At 37.6% G+C, this 20,471-nt stretch overlaps 1 protein-coding gene across 2 annotated transcripts in view; it reads left to right on the top strand.

Moving 5' to 3' along the window:
- LOC110453984 overlaps positions 1–19,813 on the top strand; it is a 77,797-nt gene extending 57,984 nt beyond the window's left edge. For both annotated transcript variants that reach the window (XM_021503250.1, XM_021503249.1), the window contains exons 4-10: positions 3,089–3,104; positions 9,990–10,103; positions 13,403–13,484; positions 14,026–14,153; positions 14,384–14,523; positions 14,720–14,776; positions 19,071–19,813. In XM_021503250.1, coding sequence (XP_021358925.1) covers positions 3,089–3,104; positions 9,990–10,103; positions 13,403–13,484; positions 14,026–14,153; positions 14,384–14,523; positions 14,720–14,776; positions 19,071–19,205 — 672 coding nt within the window. In that variant the 3' untranslated portion in view covers positions 19,206–19,813. The remainder of the gene's footprint in view (positions 1–3,088; positions 3,105–9,989; positions 10,104–13,402; positions 13,485–14,025; positions 14,154–14,383; positions 14,524–14,719; positions 14,777–19,070) is intronic.
- Positions 19,814–20,471: the final 658 nt, after the last annotated feature.

Below are 20,471 nucleotides of genomic sequence, written 5' to 3'. Positions count from 1 at the left end.
TCCTTGTTTACGTGTTGTAATATTCTTGTATCTAGGTTTTTCATGCTTATGTCTTTATGCAAATTAGGGGAGTGTTAACCAATCAGCATTAACCCCTAGAGGGTATGTGGTATTGTCAGTGCCCCTCATTATTGATTTACGGCGGGTGTTGGTGTGTTTGCTTTTCGCGTACCCACCCACCTACCCCAGCTGCTCCATGAGCTTTATTGATACTAATAAGCTATATATGTTTGATTATTTTACTTCTGCCATCTTTTGTATTCTTTTGTGATGATCATGAGATGTATCTGTTTTCATTGAAGTTTCCGTTATTGCTTATAATATTGTATTCAGGGTATCTTGTGCTTCCATTGGGTTACTCACTCTTTTATCCCTAGGGTTTTAATTCCTGGGGAATTTTCCCCCCAATACTTTTCTGTAATATTATTTACTTATCTGTTGATTATTTTACTGCTTTTGCTTTAATTTTTCTGTCTATTCTTGATTCTACTAGGCTCTCGAATCGCTCAGGAGTTTCGTCTTGCCAGCTCTTAAATCGCTTAAGTCTGGTGGTCAGTTTGCCTCTCTTGAATCGCTCAAGGCAAAGCTCTCTGCTTTTAAATCGCTTAAAAGCTTTCTTTACTACTTATATATATGAGTATCAGCTCTTGAATCGCTTAAGGGTTTGCTCTAGATATCTTCATGTATACTGTCTTGAATCGCTCAAGAATTTTCACTAGATATTTACGTTCGGCCTGTCTTGAATCGCTCAAGAGTTAATTGTCTGGCCTACTTAAAATATATTGCTGAGAATATTTTTTTTGTTTTTCCTTGTGGCCTCTTTCTTTGCTTAGGAGGCTACAGGTATATATACAGGACCACGGGGAACTAGCACACTTATAACATTACAGGTACATATACAGGCCCACAGGTTACTAATATACCTGTAACATTACAGGTATATATACAGGCCCACGGGGAACTAGCACACTTATAACATTACAGGTATATATACAGGCACACAGGGAACTAGCACACTTGTAACATTACAGGTACATATACAGGCCCACAGGTTACTATACACCTGTAACATTACAGGTATATATACAGGCACACAGGGAACTAGCACACTTATAACATTACAGGTATATATACAGGCCCACGGGGAACTAGCACACTTATAACATTTCAGGTACATATACAGGCCCACAGGGAACTAGCACACTTGAAACATTAAAGGTACATATACAGGCCAATAGGGAACTAATACACCCGTAACATTACAGGTACATATACAGGCCCACAGTTTACTAATACACTTGTAACATTACAGGTACATATACAGGCCCACAGGTTACATGCAAACTTGTCGCATATATAAACGTACAGGTTACTAGTACACCTGTAACATTACAGGAATATATACAGGCCCACGGGGAACTAGCCCACTTATAACACTACAGGTACATATACAGGCCCACAGTTTACTAATACACTTGTAACATTACAGGTACATATACAGGCCCACAGGTTACATGCAAACTTGTCACATATATAAACGTACAGGTTACTAGTACACCTGTAACATTACAGGTATATATCCAGGCCCACAGGTTACTAATACACCTGTAACATTACAGGTTTATATCGAGGCCCACAGGTTACTAATACACCTGTAACATTGCAGGTATATATACAGGCCCCCGGGGAACTAGCACACTTATAACATTACAGGTACATATACAGGCCCACAGGGAACTAGCAAACTTGTCACATATATAAAGGGACAGGTTACTAATACACCTGTAACATTACAGGTTTATATCGAGGCCCACAGGTTACTAATACACCTGTAACATTACAGGCATATATACAGCCCCACAGGGAACTAGCAAACTTGTCACATATATAAAGGTACAGGTTACTAATACACCTGTAACATTACAGGTTTATATCGAGGCCCACAGGTTACTAATACACCTGTAACATTACAGGTATATATACAGGCCCACGGGGAACTAGCACACTTATAACATTACAGGTACATATACAGGCCCACGGAGAACTAGCACACCTGTCACATATGTACATGTAAACGTACAGTTCACTTATACACTTGTAACATTACAGGTAAATATATAAACATACAGGTAACTAATACATTTGTAACAATACAGGTAAAAATATAAACATACAGGTCACTAATACACTTGTAACATTGCAGGTAAATATATAAACATACAGGTAATTAATACACTTGTAACATTACAGGTAGATACATAAATGTTCAGCTAACTAATTAATATTCTAGTAACTTTACAAAACAATGGCTCTGTTTAGTCAAATAATTGAAACGCAATATGTCATGCTACCAGAGTACTTTAGTAAAGTGAAAGTTGTGAGAGCTTATACACTTACATACCGGTAGTTGTTTGTCGACTAATCCCTACTGAAAACACTTTATTGTCTTGTACTATTTACAAGTAATATGGTAAGAATGGAGGATGGAAAAACAGTAAGTACGGACAGAAAAAAGCTTGAGCAAACACGTGGATTGGTCAATTAATTCACAGTGACAAGACTTACTCCAAACATCTCTAGTTCTGTAGTAAATAGCCAATTCAGTAGCCCTCTCTGGATAGTTTTCAGTAGTATAATGTTTTCTGAAGTGTATTGGTATAAAAACATGAATATGCAGGTCACTTACAATATCAGCTTAACCATGTTATACTACTGCTAACATACAAAGATAACATTACAGCTGAGCTGCATGGCCTGGTCAAGTACACAATTTATCACTTATGTAATCTTACAATAGTAATACAACAATTTTCTGTCGATGTTTTCTGTCGGTTTGTGTCACACATGTGTGATCTTTGTATCGATCTCTACCAAATACAGAAGGTATGTGATAAAAGCAAGACCACACACTTGTGTTTTTCTAACGAATCAGAAAGCACTAATTTATTGCACGGACGTATATATGTCCGAGCAAACTCATGCTTTCTGATTTGTTAGAAAAACACAAGTGTGTGGTCTTGCATATGTATCACACTATGTATCAGTGCATATTGATTCCCCACATACAAGTATAGCATATCTGTTACAGAAAGAGTATGAAGAAGGTAAGTCATTTTCTTTTTTCTGTGTTTATTTTGGGTTAAATCTTTGCAACAGCTACAATTGTCACCGAGAACTACTGTGCTATGTGGACCTCTTAAGGATGTCATCAAGTTTCCGTTTCTCAGCTTTGATACTGTTCATGAGTCATGACACATCCCTCTGACAACAAGGTACCTACTGAGACACACCCAAAAGACAAGTCCAGAGTTGTATTGGAAGGAGTAGATCAGCTCTTCTCATTATGCCATAAGCATAATATGCAAAAGTAAAATACCATTCTGGCAGTCCTCAAAGTAGCTGCCTCATCAAGTGTCAAGCATACCCTCAAAGTAGCTGCCTCATCAAGTGTAAAGCATACCCTCAAAGTAGCTGCCTCATCAAGTCTAAAGTATACCCTCAAAATAGCTGCCTCATAAGTGTAAAGCATACCCTCAAAGTAGCTGCCTCGTAAAGTGTAAAGCATCCCCTAAAAGTGCCTGCCTCATAAGTGTAAAGCATACCCTCAAAGTATCTGCCTCATCAAGTCTAAAGCATACCCTCAAAGTAGCTGACTCATAAAGTGTAAAGCATACCCTCAAAGTAGCTGCCTCGTAAAGTGTAAAGCATACCCTAAAAGTAGCTGCCTCATAAGTGTAAAGCATACCCTCAAAGTAGCTGCCTCATAAGTGTAAAGCATTCCCTCAAAGTATGCTGTCTCATAAAGTGTAAAGCATACCTTCAAAGTAGCTGCCTCATCAAGTGTAAAGCATACCCTCAAAGTAGCTGCCTCATCAAGCGTAAAGCATACCTTCAAAGTAGCTGGCTCATAATTGTAAAGTATACCCCCAAAGTAGTTGCCTCATAAAGTGTAAATCATACCCTCAAAGTATGCTGTCTCATAAAGTGTAAAGCATACCCTCAAAGTAGCTGCCTCATAAAGTGTAAAGCATACATAGTATCCTAACACAAGAAAGGAGCATGTGTCTTGATTTTATATCTATTTTATTATCCCCCTCTCAAGGAAGTTGGCCGGGGATATACAGACGCGGATCATCTGTTCGTCTGTTTGTCTATGATATACAGTTTCTGGAATATTACTCCAAACCCATCGAAGATAACTTCGGGAAACCTTATAAATGTACTAATAATATACGTAGTATTGTCTTTTGCTATTCAGCAGCTTTCATTTACTATGTTTTTTTTCTGTTACCATAGAAACACAGCTAAAACTGCCAAATTCACAGTTTCCGGGGCACACCTCCAAAAAAAGCATTGTGCGAACTCAACACCTTCAGTTTTGTTGCCCTGTGTGTTGGAGTGATTGAATACTGGCCTCTGATTGGTCTAAGCTTACATTCAGTCTGCCCATTAGTTCGTCCGGGAAATCAGATTTATATCGCATAACTCCAAAACTTTTCAAGATAACTTTGCGAAACTTTATACATGTATTGTACTAATGGTCTAGTAGTGCCTTTTGCTATGTTGCAGTTTTTTTCATACTACACTTTTAGCCCACCATCATCTGATGGTGTGCTATTCAAATCGCCCTGCATCCGTCGTACGTCCTTAAACAATTCTTGTTATAGCTATTTCTCAAGAAGTACTGGAGGGATCTTTCTCGAACTTTATAAGTAGGTAGGTTCCCCTTGGTCCTAACTGTGCAGGTTAACTTTTGAGACCGATCAGATAAACAAAATAGCTGACAGACAGCTATCTTGGATTTTGAAAGTGAAAGTTTGTTATGGATATAGATTTCTCAGAAAGTACTTGAGAGATCTTTCTCAAGTTTTTATATGTAGTAACCCCTTGGTCTGTAGTTGTGCATGTTTAATTTTGAGAATGATCAGATAAAAAGGCCGACAGGTTGCCTTCTTGAATTTTACAGTGAAGGTTTCTTATGGCTTTTTCTAAGTACTGGAGTGGTCTTTCTTAAATTTTATATGTGGGTTTGCCTTAATTGGTATGAAGTTGTGCTTGTTTTCTTATTAGACTGATTGGATAAACAAATCTTTGATTAGACAGTTAAGGTTTTTTAGTGCTATTTCCAAGGAAGTACTGGAGTGTTCTTTCTCAAATTCTATATGCAGGTTCCCCACTATCCTTTATTGTTCATGTTTACTTTTGAAACTGATCAAATACACAAAATGGCCGACTGGTGGCCATCTTCTATTTTTGACATTGAATGTTTGCTAGTACTATTTCTCAGGAATAACATGAGGGTCTTTCTCCAATTTGATATGTAGATTCCCCTTGATACCACCTTCTGCATGTTATATATTTTGAGACTGATCATAAAAACAAAACGGCCGAAGGAAGAACTAAACAGATCTTTCTCATATTGCAATGATCGGTTCTATTTCTTTCACATTAAGTACTGTACTAGTAAATATGTGAAATGACAAACTCACTTTGAAGTTTGTCTTTTATATACAACATTATTAAGTTTAGTTCAAAAGTTACCTCAAGGTGCATTTACTGTTAACTCATTCACCCCTGAACACACATTTGAACTCTTCCAATTCAAAGGTTGGAATAGTTAATTATGAAATTTCAGGGGTGAATGAGTTAACATGACTCGATCAAACAGGTTAGAGAAAAGAAGAGAAAAAATCGAATTAATGAAGATGGTACGATGGTGGGCGCCAACATCCCTCTGGGATTTCTTGTTTTCTGTTTCTATGGTAACACAAAGCAAAATACATTTTTGTGATTATAATGCTTAAAGTTTGTGATTTTTTTCACTGCAGAAAGATATTGAAATTTGTTCAAAGTCTAATTCCCTAATACTATGCTATGTTATGTTAATATTTCCCCATCTCCCCATTTGAAATTACATGTATATGTTAAATAAAGACAGGTTTAATAGTTGCTTTTATGTCAAGACGATCCCTTTGTGGTTCTAAACTGATGACATTGTCAGCATGTCACCATTTATGATAATTTTGTCATGGACACCGTTAACATGATAAATCTGTGCATTATATTTCAACTCTGATTTATTTAAGGTTATATGCAACATTACACATTATGTCTATGATATGTGTATGAGTTAGCTCTTAAGTAACTTTAAAATAACATCATCTTATAATATGTACACATATACACCTTTCAGATATGTTGTTAATAAACAAACACTCGGACAAAGGGGAAAACGCTCATAATTTATATGTATATCATCAAAGTCACATTAAAAAAGACAAAACCTCTTACAGGGCTGCAGTACGTTGATCCGTCCCAAAAAAATCTGGTTTTAGTAAATTAGGTCCAAAAAATCTGGTTTCAGTAAACAATGACCCATCCAAAACATCAGGTTTTAGTAAGCAATGCCCCGTCCAAAACATCTGGTTTTAGTAAGCAATGCCCCGTCCAAAACATCTGGTTTTAGTAAGCATTGACCTGTCCAAAACATCTGGTCTCAGCAAACAATGACCCGTCCAAAACATCTGGTTTTAGTAAGCATTGACCCGTCCCAAACATCTGGTTTTAGTAAACAATGACCCGTCCAAAACATCTGGTTTTAGTAAACAATGACCCGACCAAAACATCTGGTTTTAGTAAACAATGACCCGTCCAAAACATCTGGTTTCAGTAAACAATGACCCCTCCAAAACATCTCGTTTCTGTAAAATTGACCCTTCAAAAACACCTGTTTTCAGTAAACACTGACCCGTCTACAACAACTGGTTTCAATAAACAATGACCCATCTAAAACATCTGGTTTTAGTAAGCATTGAACCGTCCAAAACATCTGGTTTTAATAAGCAATGACCCGTCAAAAACATCTGGTTTCAGTAAACAATGACCCATCCAAAACATCAGGTTTTAGTTAGCATTGACCCGTCCAAAACACTTGGGTTTAATAAGCAATGACCCGTCCAAAACATCTGGTTTCAGTAAACAATGACCCATCCAAAACACCTGGTTTTAGTAAGCATTAACCCGTCCAAAACATCTGGTCTCAGTAAACAATGACCCGTTAGTAAGCATTGACCCGTCCAAAACATCTGGTTTTAGTAAGCATTGAATTGTTGAAAACATCTTGTCTCAGTAAACAATGACCCGTCCAAAACATCTGGTTTCAGTAAACAATGACCCGTCCAAAACATCTGGTCTCAGTAAACAATGACCCGTCCAAAACACCTGGTTTTAGTAAGCATTGAATCGTCCAAAACATCTTGTTTCAGTAAACAATGACCCGTCCAAAACATCTGGTCTCAGTAAACAATGACCCGTCCAAAACACCTGGTTTTAGTAAGCATTGAATCGTCCAAAACATCTTGTTTCAGTAAACAATGACCCGTCCAAAACATCTGGTTTCAGTAAACAATGACCCGTCCAAAACATCTGGTTTTAGTAAACAATGACCCGTCCAAAACATCAGGTTTTAGTAAGCATTAACCCGTTCAAACCATCTGGTTTCAGTAAACAATGACCCCTCCAAAACATCTCGTTTCTGTAAAATTGACCCTTCAAAAACACCTGTTTTCAGTAAACACTGACCCGTCTACAACATCTAGTTTCAATAAACACTTGCCTTTTCGCAGCTCCTGGTTTCAGTTAACAATATACCTTCCAGAGAACCTGGTTTTATTCATCTCTGATACAGTACTTCCGGAGTTAATGTTTTTTAGCTCACCTGGTCCGAAGGACCAAGGTGAGCTTATGCCATACCCCAGCGTCCGGCGTCCGGCAACTTTACACTACTAGTCATGAACAACTGAGCGGAATTTAACAAAATTTGGTGTGATGCAACCTTGGGTGAAGAAGAACTAATTTTGTATAAATGATGGGTCTTGCCCCCCCAGGGGCCTGAGGGGCAGGGCCAAAAAGGGAAATATGGCAAATTCTTCTTTAAAATCCTTCTTCTTCTGTAGAAATGAAAGGATTTGGTCCATATTTGGTGTGGAGCATCCTTGGGTAATGGGGAACAAATTTTGTATAAACCATGGGTCGGCTCACCAGGGGCCTGAGGGGCGGCCCAATAGGGGAAACAGCAAATTATTCTTTAAAATCCTTCTTCTTCTGTAGGAATGAAAGGATTTGGTCTATATTTAATCAGAAGCACTCTTGAGGAAAGGGGAACAAAGTTTGTATAAATGGTGGGTCTTGCCCCACTGGGGGCTGAGGGGCGGGGCCCAATACGAGAAACATAGCAAATTATTCTTTAAAATCCTTCTTCTTCTGTAGGAATGAAAGGATTGTTCCATATTTGGTTTGAAGCATTCTTGGGTGAAGGGGAACCAATTTTGTATACCCCGTGGATCTGGCCCCCAGGTGCCTGAGGGGCGGGGCCCAATAGGGGAAACATAGCAAATTATTCTTTAAAATCCTTCTTCTGTAGGAATGAAAGGATTTGGTCCATATTTAATCTGAAGCATCCTTGGGTGAAGGGGATCATATTTTGTATAAATCAGGGGTCTGGCCCCCCAGGGGCCTGAGGGGCGGAGCCCAATAGGGGAAACATAGCAAATTATTCTTTAAAATCCTTATTCTACTGTAGGAATGAAAGGATTTGGTCCATATTTGGTGTGGAACATCCTTGGGTAAAGGGGAACCAATTTTGTATAAACGGTGGGTGTGGCCCTCCTTTGACCTGAGGGGTGGGGCCCAATAGTAGAAATAGACGTAAATCTTCAATATCCTTCTTCTTCGGTAGGAATGACAGGATTTTGTCCATATTTGATCTGAAGCATTCTTGGGTGAAGGGCAACCAATTTTGTATAAACGGTGTGTCTGACCCCCCTGTAGGCAGAGAGGCGGGGCCCAATAGGGAAAGTAGAGGTAAAACCTTTAAAATCCTTTTTCTACCATAGGGATTAAGGGCTTTTTTCCTTATTTAGACTGGAGCATCCCTGGGCCAAGGGGACTCAATTTTGTATTAGCAGTTGGTGTGGTCTCCGAGGGGGGCAGAAGGGCGGGGTCCAATAGGAGAAATAGAGGTAAAATCTTTAAAATCCTTCTCCGACCATCGGGATTAAGGGATTTTATCCTTATTTAGTGTGGAGCATCCTTGGGTGACGGTAACTCAATTTTATATAATTGGTGGGTATGACCCCCGTAGGGGCATAGGGGTGGGGCTCTGTTTGAAGTTTGTTCTCTATATCTCAAGTACTGGATGGATCTTTCTGAAATTTCATATGTACTTACAGCACCTATCATGGAGTGCTNTTTGTTGAGTCGGTTTATTAATTTTGTTTTTGTTGTACCATTACCATGTGTCTAGTTCCGACTTCCGTCTAATGCAGTCACCCCGGAGTCGGCGTCCAAATTCACTGAGATTAAAGATTTTGGGCAAGTTCTTTTTTTCAGAAGGTGCTCGATCATCACACTCAATACACTGATGTCTATTATAAGATTGAGACATTATATGGAGTGTTAGCAATGTGCCGAACAATATTTTCGTATTTCGGGGGCAAAAAACAGCTTAATTGGACTAGGGTTTTAGTGATTGGGCAAGTTTTCTTTTGCATTGCTTGATCACCACCATCAATACGCTGTTGACTAATTCACGTTGTCTGGTCTGTTCTTTTGAAATACACAACATGTTAAGGTCCTCGTTTTATTGCCACCATTTGTTTAAAGAAATGCTGCCATTATAAAGGAGTTTGGCAATAAATTGTCGGAAAGTATAAAGTAAATCTTAAGAAAAACAGAATGAAGGGACCTTGAATATGTTGGTGATAAGCGAGGTGGCAACTAAAATGACAGACATTGTAGCGAGGTTTTAACATGTGTTCCTGCTGATATATCACCAACAGGCGAGCTTTTATGTTCTCCAACAGCTTTTGTTTTTAACTTCGAATGTATTTTAACGTCATTTGCCGGGCAATGTTTTAGCGATGCATATACGTCTTCTGTACGTTAGTTTCATTCGCGTTCGTAATTGTGTTTCATTTGTTAAATTTTAGGTGAGAAGGATATCAAAGCATTGAGGGATGATGTCTCCATTGTAACTCACAATATCAGTTGCACTATGAAGTCGGTCATTGAGGGAACCAAACAGTGTAATACATTACAGCAAGGTTGGTTAATAACCAAAACCCCAAAAAATGTATGTCATATCTCTTTGCCAGTGTCTGTCACCAACCCCTATATATATACAATCTACTTATCCAGAACCGATGAATGACTTCCGACTAGATCGGTTTATGGAGAATCCCTTAGTCAAAATGACACATTGTTTATAAATATATGGTATACTTTTCTTGAGGCACAAGGTTGAGACCATATATGGGAAATTGAGGTAGATATGTTTTAAATACGTTTAATATTGATTTTACGCCCAATAACAAGAAATAGATGTTAATCTTTCAAAAACTAATTTGGTGGGGACAAATGGATTAAATCCTTCTTTGACTTTCATCAAGTGTTGTTTTATTTTGGATTAATTTCCATTCAATGATTGCTGCCTGTCCTCTGATAGGATGTTCAAATTCTCATCGAGATCCATACGGTCAGAGACAACCAAACACGATGTGAACAATGCTCAAACCTGCTGGATTCATTTCAATCAAACAAAAGTTCCGGTTATTGTCCTTCACTATATTTTTTTAGGTCAGTATAAAAAACTTTATTGGTAGCAATGGTCTGTGAAATCATTTCAATTTGTTGTTAAAGTGGCTTGAATATATACTACTCAAATTTTGCTAAGGATCACCTATATTTTGAAAAAGAAAATCAAAATGTTAGAAAAGATATTTTATTTTCCTTCCGTACTGTTTTGGGCAAATATTTTAGCCTTCCAAATCGTCCTGTGTGAATGTGTTCAGTTAACCATAAAAGCGAGTACACGCTTTTCCACGTGTACACCCCTTTCCAAGGCTAAGCTACATTATGTAGGCTAATAAGGGCGTTGTTCAAATTGTTAATGAAATCAATTTGATGAATATTCTTTGCGTGTTTTTGTTTTAATATGACACAAAGACGAACCAGACAACGTTAAAATGACGGTGAAAACATTCGGGGAATAGGAATGCTGCAAACTAGCATGTCTCAACGTCAGGTTGCAGCAGACCTTGGGGTGTCTCAAAGGTGGTGGCAAGAATGTGGAATCGTTTCCAAGCTAACGGAAACCCTTCCATGCTGGATGTCGTTCTAGGGCTACAACGCAGCGACAAGATTAATTTTTGCTCATACAGGCACGGTGTCACAGGTTCCAGACTGCCACAGCTTTAAGAAATGACCTCCTAAATGCTTCTGGTACCCGGATAGCCACTCAGACAGTTAGGAATCGTCTTTATGATGCTGGTTTAAGGTCACGTGGACCAGCAATACGAGTTCCTTTAATTGTCCGCCATGTTAGGGACTTATTAGATTGGGCCCAAGCTCACAGCACTTGGACTCTTCAGAAATGGGAACCGGTTCTTTTTACTGACGAGTCAAGATTCTGTCTCGACTTCACCGACAAGCGCGTTATAGTATGGCGACAACCTGGGGAGAGGTTCCAGGCAGGTTACGTTGTAGAACATGACCGATAGGGTGGAGGTTCAGTGATGGTGGGGGGAGGCATAGGCCTTCGTGGGAAAACTGACCTCCATGTCTTCCATAATGGTACCGTTACGGCCCGGATTTACTTCGATGAAATCCTTGATGCCTATGTCAGACCCTACGCTGGTGCTATCGGCCCTGCCTTCATCTTTATGGACGACAATGCTAGGCCACATAGAACAAGGGTGACTGAGCAGTATCTACAACAAGAGACTATTCAACGAATGGATTGACCAGCCCGCTCGCCGGATCTATATCCAATCGAGCATGTGTGGGACATGCTTCAGACAGCTCTCTCTGCCAGAAATGTTTAGCCAAGAACGCTCCAGGTGCTATGAATAGCTTTGGTAGCTGAGTGGAACGCTATCCAACAAAACCGGATACGCGATCTCATTCGGGGCATGCGCATACGTTGTGAAGCTGTAATTGATAGTCATGAGCGTCACACTCGATGCTTAAACAGTTTCTGTTTATTAAAGATGAGTTTTGTGCAATTTCAGTTTTTTAGTGAATACCTCATTGTTACCAATTTTAAGAGTAACCCTTTTCCTGTGGCTCATTTTCCAGCTGTAATTACGATTTTTGGAATTTTTGCATGCTGATGAATTAAAAGAACAATCAATTTTCAAAAATAATCTCAGTATAAACCAAATAAAGTATTTATTTTCACATATGCCCAAAAATAAAAGTGATCCTTAGCAAAATGTGAGTAGTATATATAGTTCATATAATTTTTTCCTTAAATTTAATGTATGCCAAGCATGGTGCGAGTATATCAAATAGTACAATGAATATAAGTTGAGAACAGGTTAACATTTTGCAATAATATGTGTATCCCAATTGAACCGGGCCACTTTGCCGTCATTGTGGCGATAGCATTAACTTCCCTTGGTCCAGTGGTCGGGCTCGAGGCCATCAAAAGATGTGAATGTTCCAGATAACAGTTCCCCGAGGTAGGGTTAGGGTTTAGCATGGCATCACCTTGATTGTGTAAATGGTTATATAATGGTGACTTGGAATATTTTTCATTCACTTTTTGGAAGATTTGATTCCCCTTGTCCCAGGTAACCAAGAGCACAGTGGTCAAATCACTAAATAGCTTATGAAGGAAAAGGAATTGAAGTATTTTACATTATTTTGTTTTCTTGATCTGGCTACACTACTTTCAGGGATGAAAACTATCTGTTAATACTTCAAGATTGAATCAAACTCGCCAAAGTATGCTCTAGACAAAATTTAATCAAAATTTACTAGATCGTTTTTGCCTATAAGACAGACGAATGCCCAGTCATGGCATAACCAGTCAACAATACAGGCCTAGTGGGGTTATTTCGATTCTAATCGATATTTATGACGTCTCAAGGGTTGTTATTACATATGTTTTTCGTGTTTCCATGCATGTATTAAAGTCATAAGACGATAAATGGATTTTTGTTTGAATTTGATATTCAAAAAAGTGTTTCTGAACGATAAAAAAAATACATAAAAATGTCGCTACCTCACTTTTAAACCTGCACATCATCATCGTGTCAAATTACATAATTGATGCATCCTTAAATTATCCTCATCATCAGGTCATCATACCAACATCATTATAATCACAACCATCATAACATCAGCATGTAATAATCCCAGCATAATCAACCATCATCTACACATACTGTTTAGACATCCAACGCGAAAGTCATACACGCTATAACAAAAGCATTTACACCGACGAATTTAGATACTGCACATAATACTAATAGAAGTTCACTTCTTCACACTTTCACTAATACCCACCTTCAGATACACCCTAATTTTAAAACATAAAATGTGATTTGTTTGGTACCAGAGGTGGCCAGTTATGTGTTGATATGCAAAGACATTCACCAGGCTGTTCGTTACAAACAGGAGGAGTATGACCTGCAGAAAAGGTAACATAAGAAACGAGCCACTTTATATGCACGTATCAATGCAGGTATAAAGTTCAATACAATCTTGTTCTGAATTGTAGGACTAAAACTCAGTATGATTACTTGTATTTCTGTAACTGAGTAGCATACTATTTTTTCAGTAGACGAAAGAGCATATTAGTATTTCAGAAAACGCAGTAGCATACCAGTATTTCGGAAAACGCAATAGCATACCAGTATTTCGGAAAACGCAATAGCATACCAGTATTTCGGAAAACGCAATAGCATACTAGTATTTTTGAAAACGCAGCAGCATACTTATATTTCAGAAAACGCAATAGTATACTAGTATTTCAGCAGATAGCATACTACTTTTTCAGTATATGTGGTGGCATAACGCTCTTTCAGTAAACGCATTGGCTTAATGGAATTTCATTACATGTAGTAGCATATTAGTGTAATTTTTAATTAACTGTTCACCAAAAAAACAAAGACCACCTTGGTGCTTCAATCTGGACGTCAGTATTACCCATTGCTCTTTGTTTTGACATTTCTACTGTAGGAAGATTGAAAGTTATCAAATGAAAATTGCCGACTATATACGTACGGTAGCCCAGCAGGAGAACCAAAGTGACACCATGATTGAACTTCGGAATCACGTAGATGACGTACAGAGGCTGCATGAAAAAAGTAACGTGGTTTCATGTTAGACGAATTATTCAATTCATTTTAATGTTCAAATATTTCAATAATATCAAATTGAAAGATTTCTTAAAATGATACATTGCAACATGATGTCGATTTTTCAATCTACTATAAGAAAATTCACCGCTGTCCTAATAACCTGATTTACAACTAAGTGAATGCAGTTACTATCCTGATAAAGGAATTAGATCATGGCTATATTTTTTTCTCTCCAGAGGCAGAAATTGAATTGAATAAAGAGGAGTTTATGAATTTGATGAACGGGACATCAGATAGTCGGGTCACTGATAACATAACGTATCTGACGGGAGAGATGGAAGGGCAGGCAACAGGTGTTGAAGATAAGGCTAAACTGGTACTCATAGCACTTCTAAACATTTTTAATTTGGAATTAACTTTATTTTAAAGACGACCTTGAATAAAAGATAGTTATATTGGTGTTTTGTTATCTCCCTTTAATCAAACAGAGTTTCGAATTTAAAAGGGTCTATGAGGTACCATGTGCTTCTTCATTTTCTTTTTATTTGTATTATCTTTCTCTTTCTATGCAGATTGACGATTTACGGAATCAGCAAAGACTTCTTGAACAGTCCATCCTTGTTTTACATGTAAGTTCATACACGTTTTATAGGGCTTAACGTCCTATCAACAGCTAAGATCATACACATTTTATAGGGCTTAACGTCCTATCAACAGCTAAGATCATACACGTCTTATAGGGCTTAACGTCCTATCAACAGCTAAGATCATACACATTTTATAGGGCTTAACGCCATATCAACAGCTAAGATCATACACATTTTATAGGGCTTAACGTCCTATAAACAGCTAAGATCATACACATTTTATAGGGCTTAACGTCATATCAACAGCTAAGATCATACACGTTTTACATTATGTATAGGGTTTAACGTCCTATCAACAGCTTAGATCATACACGTTTTATAGGGCTTAACATCCTTTCAACAGCTAAGATCATACACATGTTATAGGGCTTAACGTCCTATCAACAGCTAAGATCATACACATTTTATAGGGCTTATATGATGATGAGCATTTATATGATTATGAGCTTTTAATCAGGCCTCAGACCACAAATACAATTCCGGGGGTCGTTGTGCATAAGGACATTTCAGGTCAGTTACTAAATAGTTTTTCCTGTCTGATCTATGACAGATTTGTACAGTTTTTAATTGTTCAACAATATCTATTCTAGTTATTCCATTTTTTTTGACACAGTTTTCATATTTGTATTTGCAGCAGGACACAATGTGTTATGAGGCTTGCGCAGTGATATTTTGTGATTTTGGGTATTTTCCCTATATATGCAGGGTAGTGACATTCAAATGAAATTATCTTTCTTAAATGCCGGTCATGAGGTACTTTCAGCTCACTGTATGTTCAGTTTGAATAGACCTACAATATGAAATAGGAGCCAGACCCTGGGCAAAGTTTTAAAATATTTTAATTTCATTTTTCCTTTGGTAGTAACATATAGTAAAATTAATTATGGTCTGAGGCCATCAACTTTTTTTTTTATTTCAAATTCAACAGACCCAAGGGTCCACTTACAGAATGGATAACAACATTACAACACAAGTACAAAATATCACAGTCAGTTATGCATGTAACAAAGACTAAAAGGTACTTGAACTCGGCGAGAGAGGAACGAAAGATATCACAGTCAGGTGCAAAATCAAGATAGTTAAAATTGCATTGAATCCTGTTTAAAATACTATACTTTCTAATATTTATTCTACTTCTCTGGCAGTAAAACTGGTTGAAACGAATTGATCGTAGATCACGACCAGGGACTAAAAAAAAACACATTTGCTTGACTAAATATGGACAATCAAAAGCACTTTTAACACATTTGTAAAGAAATACACATTCTAAAAATGTCCGCCTATGTTCGAGGCTAGGAAGATTAAAATGCCTACAAGAGTCAACGTAAGACATGGAAGTGTAGTCAACGTGTGCCTTAAAACATAAAATTTTCAAATAATTACTCTGGACAACTTCGACCTGGTGAATTAAAGATGTTTGGTAAGGAGACCAGATCTGACAACAGTACTCTAACTGACTCCTGACAAGACATATATAAAGACCTTAAAACAGGTATTTGTATAAAACTTTTACATGTACGTTTTATAAAACCGAGCATTCGCATTGATTTGGAAACAATACGTCTAATTTGGGTAGTAAAACTCATTGAAGAGGTGAGCCAAACACCAAGATCTTTCACACACATTTCATTCTTCAGGTTCTTACCGTTCATAGTGTGATTAAAATTCATACATTTCAAACATTAGTATAAGAAAATTTCATAATAGATGGCAATTCATTGATAAAAACAAGGAAAAGTTTAGGTCCAAGTATCGAACCTTGAGGCACACCGGAAGTTACATCACACCAACCGGATGTTGCCCCGTTGGCAGAAACACGCTGGAATCTGTCTTTCAAATAAGTAGTAAACCAAACTAAAATGCAACCTTCTACACCATACAATTTTAACTTATGCAATAATAATCTGTGGTTTACTTTTTCAAATGCCTTTTCAAAAATCAGTATATTCTACTTTTATTCTACTATTCCGATCACTTTCCGTCCGTCGGTGTCCGTTGTCCGTCGTGCGTAAACTTTTACATTTTCAACTTCTCAAGAACCATTGGATGGAATTTTTCAAACTTGGTCAGATTCATCCTTGGTAGCAGAGGCTACAAAATTGTAAAATTGGGATTCCTACCCCAACCCCTGGGGCCAGGGTGGGGCCCCAAAGGGAAAATTAACCAATATTTCAAAAATCTTCTCCTCCAGACTCAGTGGTACTACAGTCATTTTCTCTGCATGGATGGAAAGATCATCAGTGGCTTTATTTAAATTGTAAATTTCAGGACCCCTGAGCTATCCGTTCTCCCTTAGGGAGGGTGTAACTTTTCTTTAGTTTATATAGGGAATCAACACTTTTGGGTATATTTTGACAATTTTCTGTAGGAAATATTCTTACTTGGTGAGAACTATCCTTGGAAGAGGATGGTTTTAAATTGTAAAATTGGGATTCCTACCCCAACCCTAGGGGCCAGGGCGGGGCCCCAAAGGGAAAATTAACCAATATTTCAAATATCTTCTTCTCCGGACTCAGAGGTACTACAGTCATTTTCTCTGCATGGATGGAAAGATCATCAGTGGCTTTATTTAAATTGTAAATTTCAGGACCCCTGAGCTATCGGTCTCCCTTGGGGAGGGGGTAAATTTTACTTTAGTTTATATAGGGAATCAACACTTTTGGGCATATTTTGACAATTTTCTGTAGGGAATATTCTTACTTGGTGAGAACTATCCTTGGAAGAAGATGGTTTTAAATTGTAAAATTGGGATTCCTACCCCAACCCTAGGGGCCAGGGCGGGGCCCCAAAGGGGAAATTAACCAATATTTCAAAAATCTTCTTCTCCAGACTCCGAGGTACTATAGTCATTTTCTCTGCATGGATGGAAAGATTATCAGGGGCTTTATTTAAAATTTAAATTTCAGGCCCCCGAGATATCCGTTCTCCTTGGGGAGAGGTTAAAGTTTACTATAGTTTATATTGGGAAACAACACTTTTGGGCATATTTTGACAATTTTCTGTAGGAAATTTTTCTTACTTGGTGAGAATTTCCTTGGAGAAAGATGATATTAAAATGTAAAATTGGGATTCCGACCCCAACCCTAGGGAAATTTTACCAATATTTCAAAAATCTTCTTCTACAGACTCGGAGGTACTACAGTCAATTTCAGTGCTTGGATAGAAAGATCATCAGGAGCTTTATTGAAATTGTCAATTTCAGGACCCCTGAGCCATCCGTTCCCCTTGGGGAGGGGGTAAAGTTTATTATAGTTTATATAGGGAAATAACACTTTTGAGTATATTTATCCATTTTCAGCAGAAAATTATTCAAACTTGGTCAAACCAGGGGCTAGGGCGGGGCCCCAAAGGGAACATTTACCGATATTTTAAAATTGTTATCCTTTGATGACATGACAAATATTGTATTTCACTTAGTTTATATGCTGATTTCCATATCACATCTAAACAATGAAATATAGCTACCAGTACCTATGATATAACTCAGGTGACCGCTATGGCCCTTGGACCTCTTATTTATCAAAGGCTTCGGAAATCTGATCGGTAAAACATGCAAGGTTTGAAACAGTAGACCTTTTTGGCATAAAGCCATGTTGCTCATCGCAGATAAGCGAATTTATAATATTAGAAAAATGTACGTCAACCAGTTTTTCAAAATCTTCAGATATAATTGGTAGTAAAGATACTGGTCTGTAATTAGAGACTTCATTACGTTTACCAGATTTGAAAATGGGAATAACATTAGCCCTTTTAAAAATACTTGGAAAGATACCATCTTTCAATGAACGGTTGTATATGTTACACAGTGGTACACATAACTCATCAGCACACTTTTTAAAAACTACGCCAGATATGTTGTCGTAGCCACAAGGTTTTTTTTAACTTCTATTTGTGTAAGTGCCTTCTGAACATCATTACAATTCAAAACAATTGTGCTTAGCGGGCAGTCAAATTCATTTTTTTACATATATTTGAGGAAGATCACAATCGTCTTCTATACAGAACACACTTTTGAAAAAAGCGGTAAACATATCTGCAGATTCAAAACTGTTGGAAGACGACGATGAACAATCTGAAACAGAGTCCGAGTCATTGATTTGGTTGGTGCCATAGTTGTTGCAGGAAGCACACTTCCGCAGAAGCTGGTTGATCATCAGTTATTTCGTGTTGGTTGATGATGTCATTCCTTTTGTTTCTGTGTTCCCTCGGTTCTTATGGTCTGTTTATGTCGACATTGAGTATTGATTTCATTCTGATGTATTTTTTTTCTGTATAGAAGCGTAACGCGGCCCAGCTGACTCGCCTAAGGAGACAACTAAAGGAGGTCTCAAGCCGTAGGAGGCGCTGGAACGACCAGGTCTCACAGCTTGAAAACATCATGACCGACCTCAAACAACAACTCCAGCAATAGTCTGGTACAGTCTTGCTTCTTCATAACAAACTTCGATCTTTCGTCGTATTGTACACTATTTATAGTACGCTGGCAGTGATGGATGAAATTCAAGAACACTGACCCAAATTATCATCGGACGTAAAAAGACTTCTGAGACAAATTGGAATGAAATTCAAAATCATGGAGACAAAAGAAACATCGAGCCAGACGGGTAAAATTAGAATAAAGAACAAAGAGACAAGCCGTTTATCTCAATTTGTATTCATTGTAATGTTCTTTCTGTTACTCGTTACTTTGACAAAAGGAAATTAGACTTATAAGTAGATATGACTGTTTGGCATACCGGTGTTATGTTTGTCGCAAGTAATTCTTTCTATTTGTCGTTACTAGATTCGACTGTAAATAAATGTGTGTTTGGCGTATACGTAGTGGAGTTGGATTTGTCGTAAGGGAACATGTCTCTTTGCTCTGTACCACTATATCTAAAATTGTGAAGGAAGAATAGTGTAAATGCTTAGAATTCCAATGGTATGATATGACTTACAGAGTCATTTCCAGTTTTAAAAATTCGTAACTTAAGTTAGAGAATGTTAAGTTCCTACGTACATTATATGTATAGAAAATGTTTTGTGCAATTAGTTGAATTTTTGTTTATAAATACATTGTCACAAACACTATAAAAACACTATTATTCATTTATTTTAATTATGCTTTGTGGATTAGAAACATGTTTTTGTAACAATGATATTGTCAGAAAAATATTTCTTTTTGTAATCAGAAAGAAAACAGCCTTCCTTCATGTATTTGTTTATGTTCCTCAAACAAAGAAGTAGGAGAAGGAAGTACTACCGTGATGGTTTCACTGTGACTCATTGTTGTGCTCCCTAATATTCGGGATAAAAAGAGGTTTTGGTCCGAATTTAATATCAATTTTATTTCAGCATTTCTGTCTAGAAGGTAACTTCTCGGACGCGATGGAATTGATGAGCATGTGAAGCTCAGCGCTAGTTATTTTTATTTAGTATTGAAGATGGTGGAATTGCCCTGTGCGAGGCTAAGGTATAACTTTTGTTTTGATGAATCTCAAATTAATACTAAAAAAAAAATGTAACATCTCGGGTTATATGTGTTGGAAATATAATGCCAAACTATCTGACTGGTTTATACATTCAATCTATAACTCAGATTTCGTTGGAGAAAATGGAGAAAATATCAAATGTGACTGCATTCTAGCTGCTGATTTGATGATATCAGACTGCTTCGGAACAACTAGCTACAATCTAT

The sequence above is a fragment of the Mizuhopecten yessoensis genome, unplaced genomic scaffold, assembly GCF_002113885.1.
Source record: "Mizuhopecten yessoensis strain PY_sf001 unplaced genomic scaffold, ASM211388v2 scaffold7597, whole genome shotgun sequence".
Classification (NCBI taxonomy): Eukaryota; Metazoa; Mollusca; class Bivalvia; order Pectinida; family Pectinidae; genus Mizuhopecten; species Mizuhopecten yessoensis.
The sequence above is the reverse complement of the archived record's forward strand: the minus strand, read 5'-3'. Positions and strand labels throughout refer to the sequence as shown.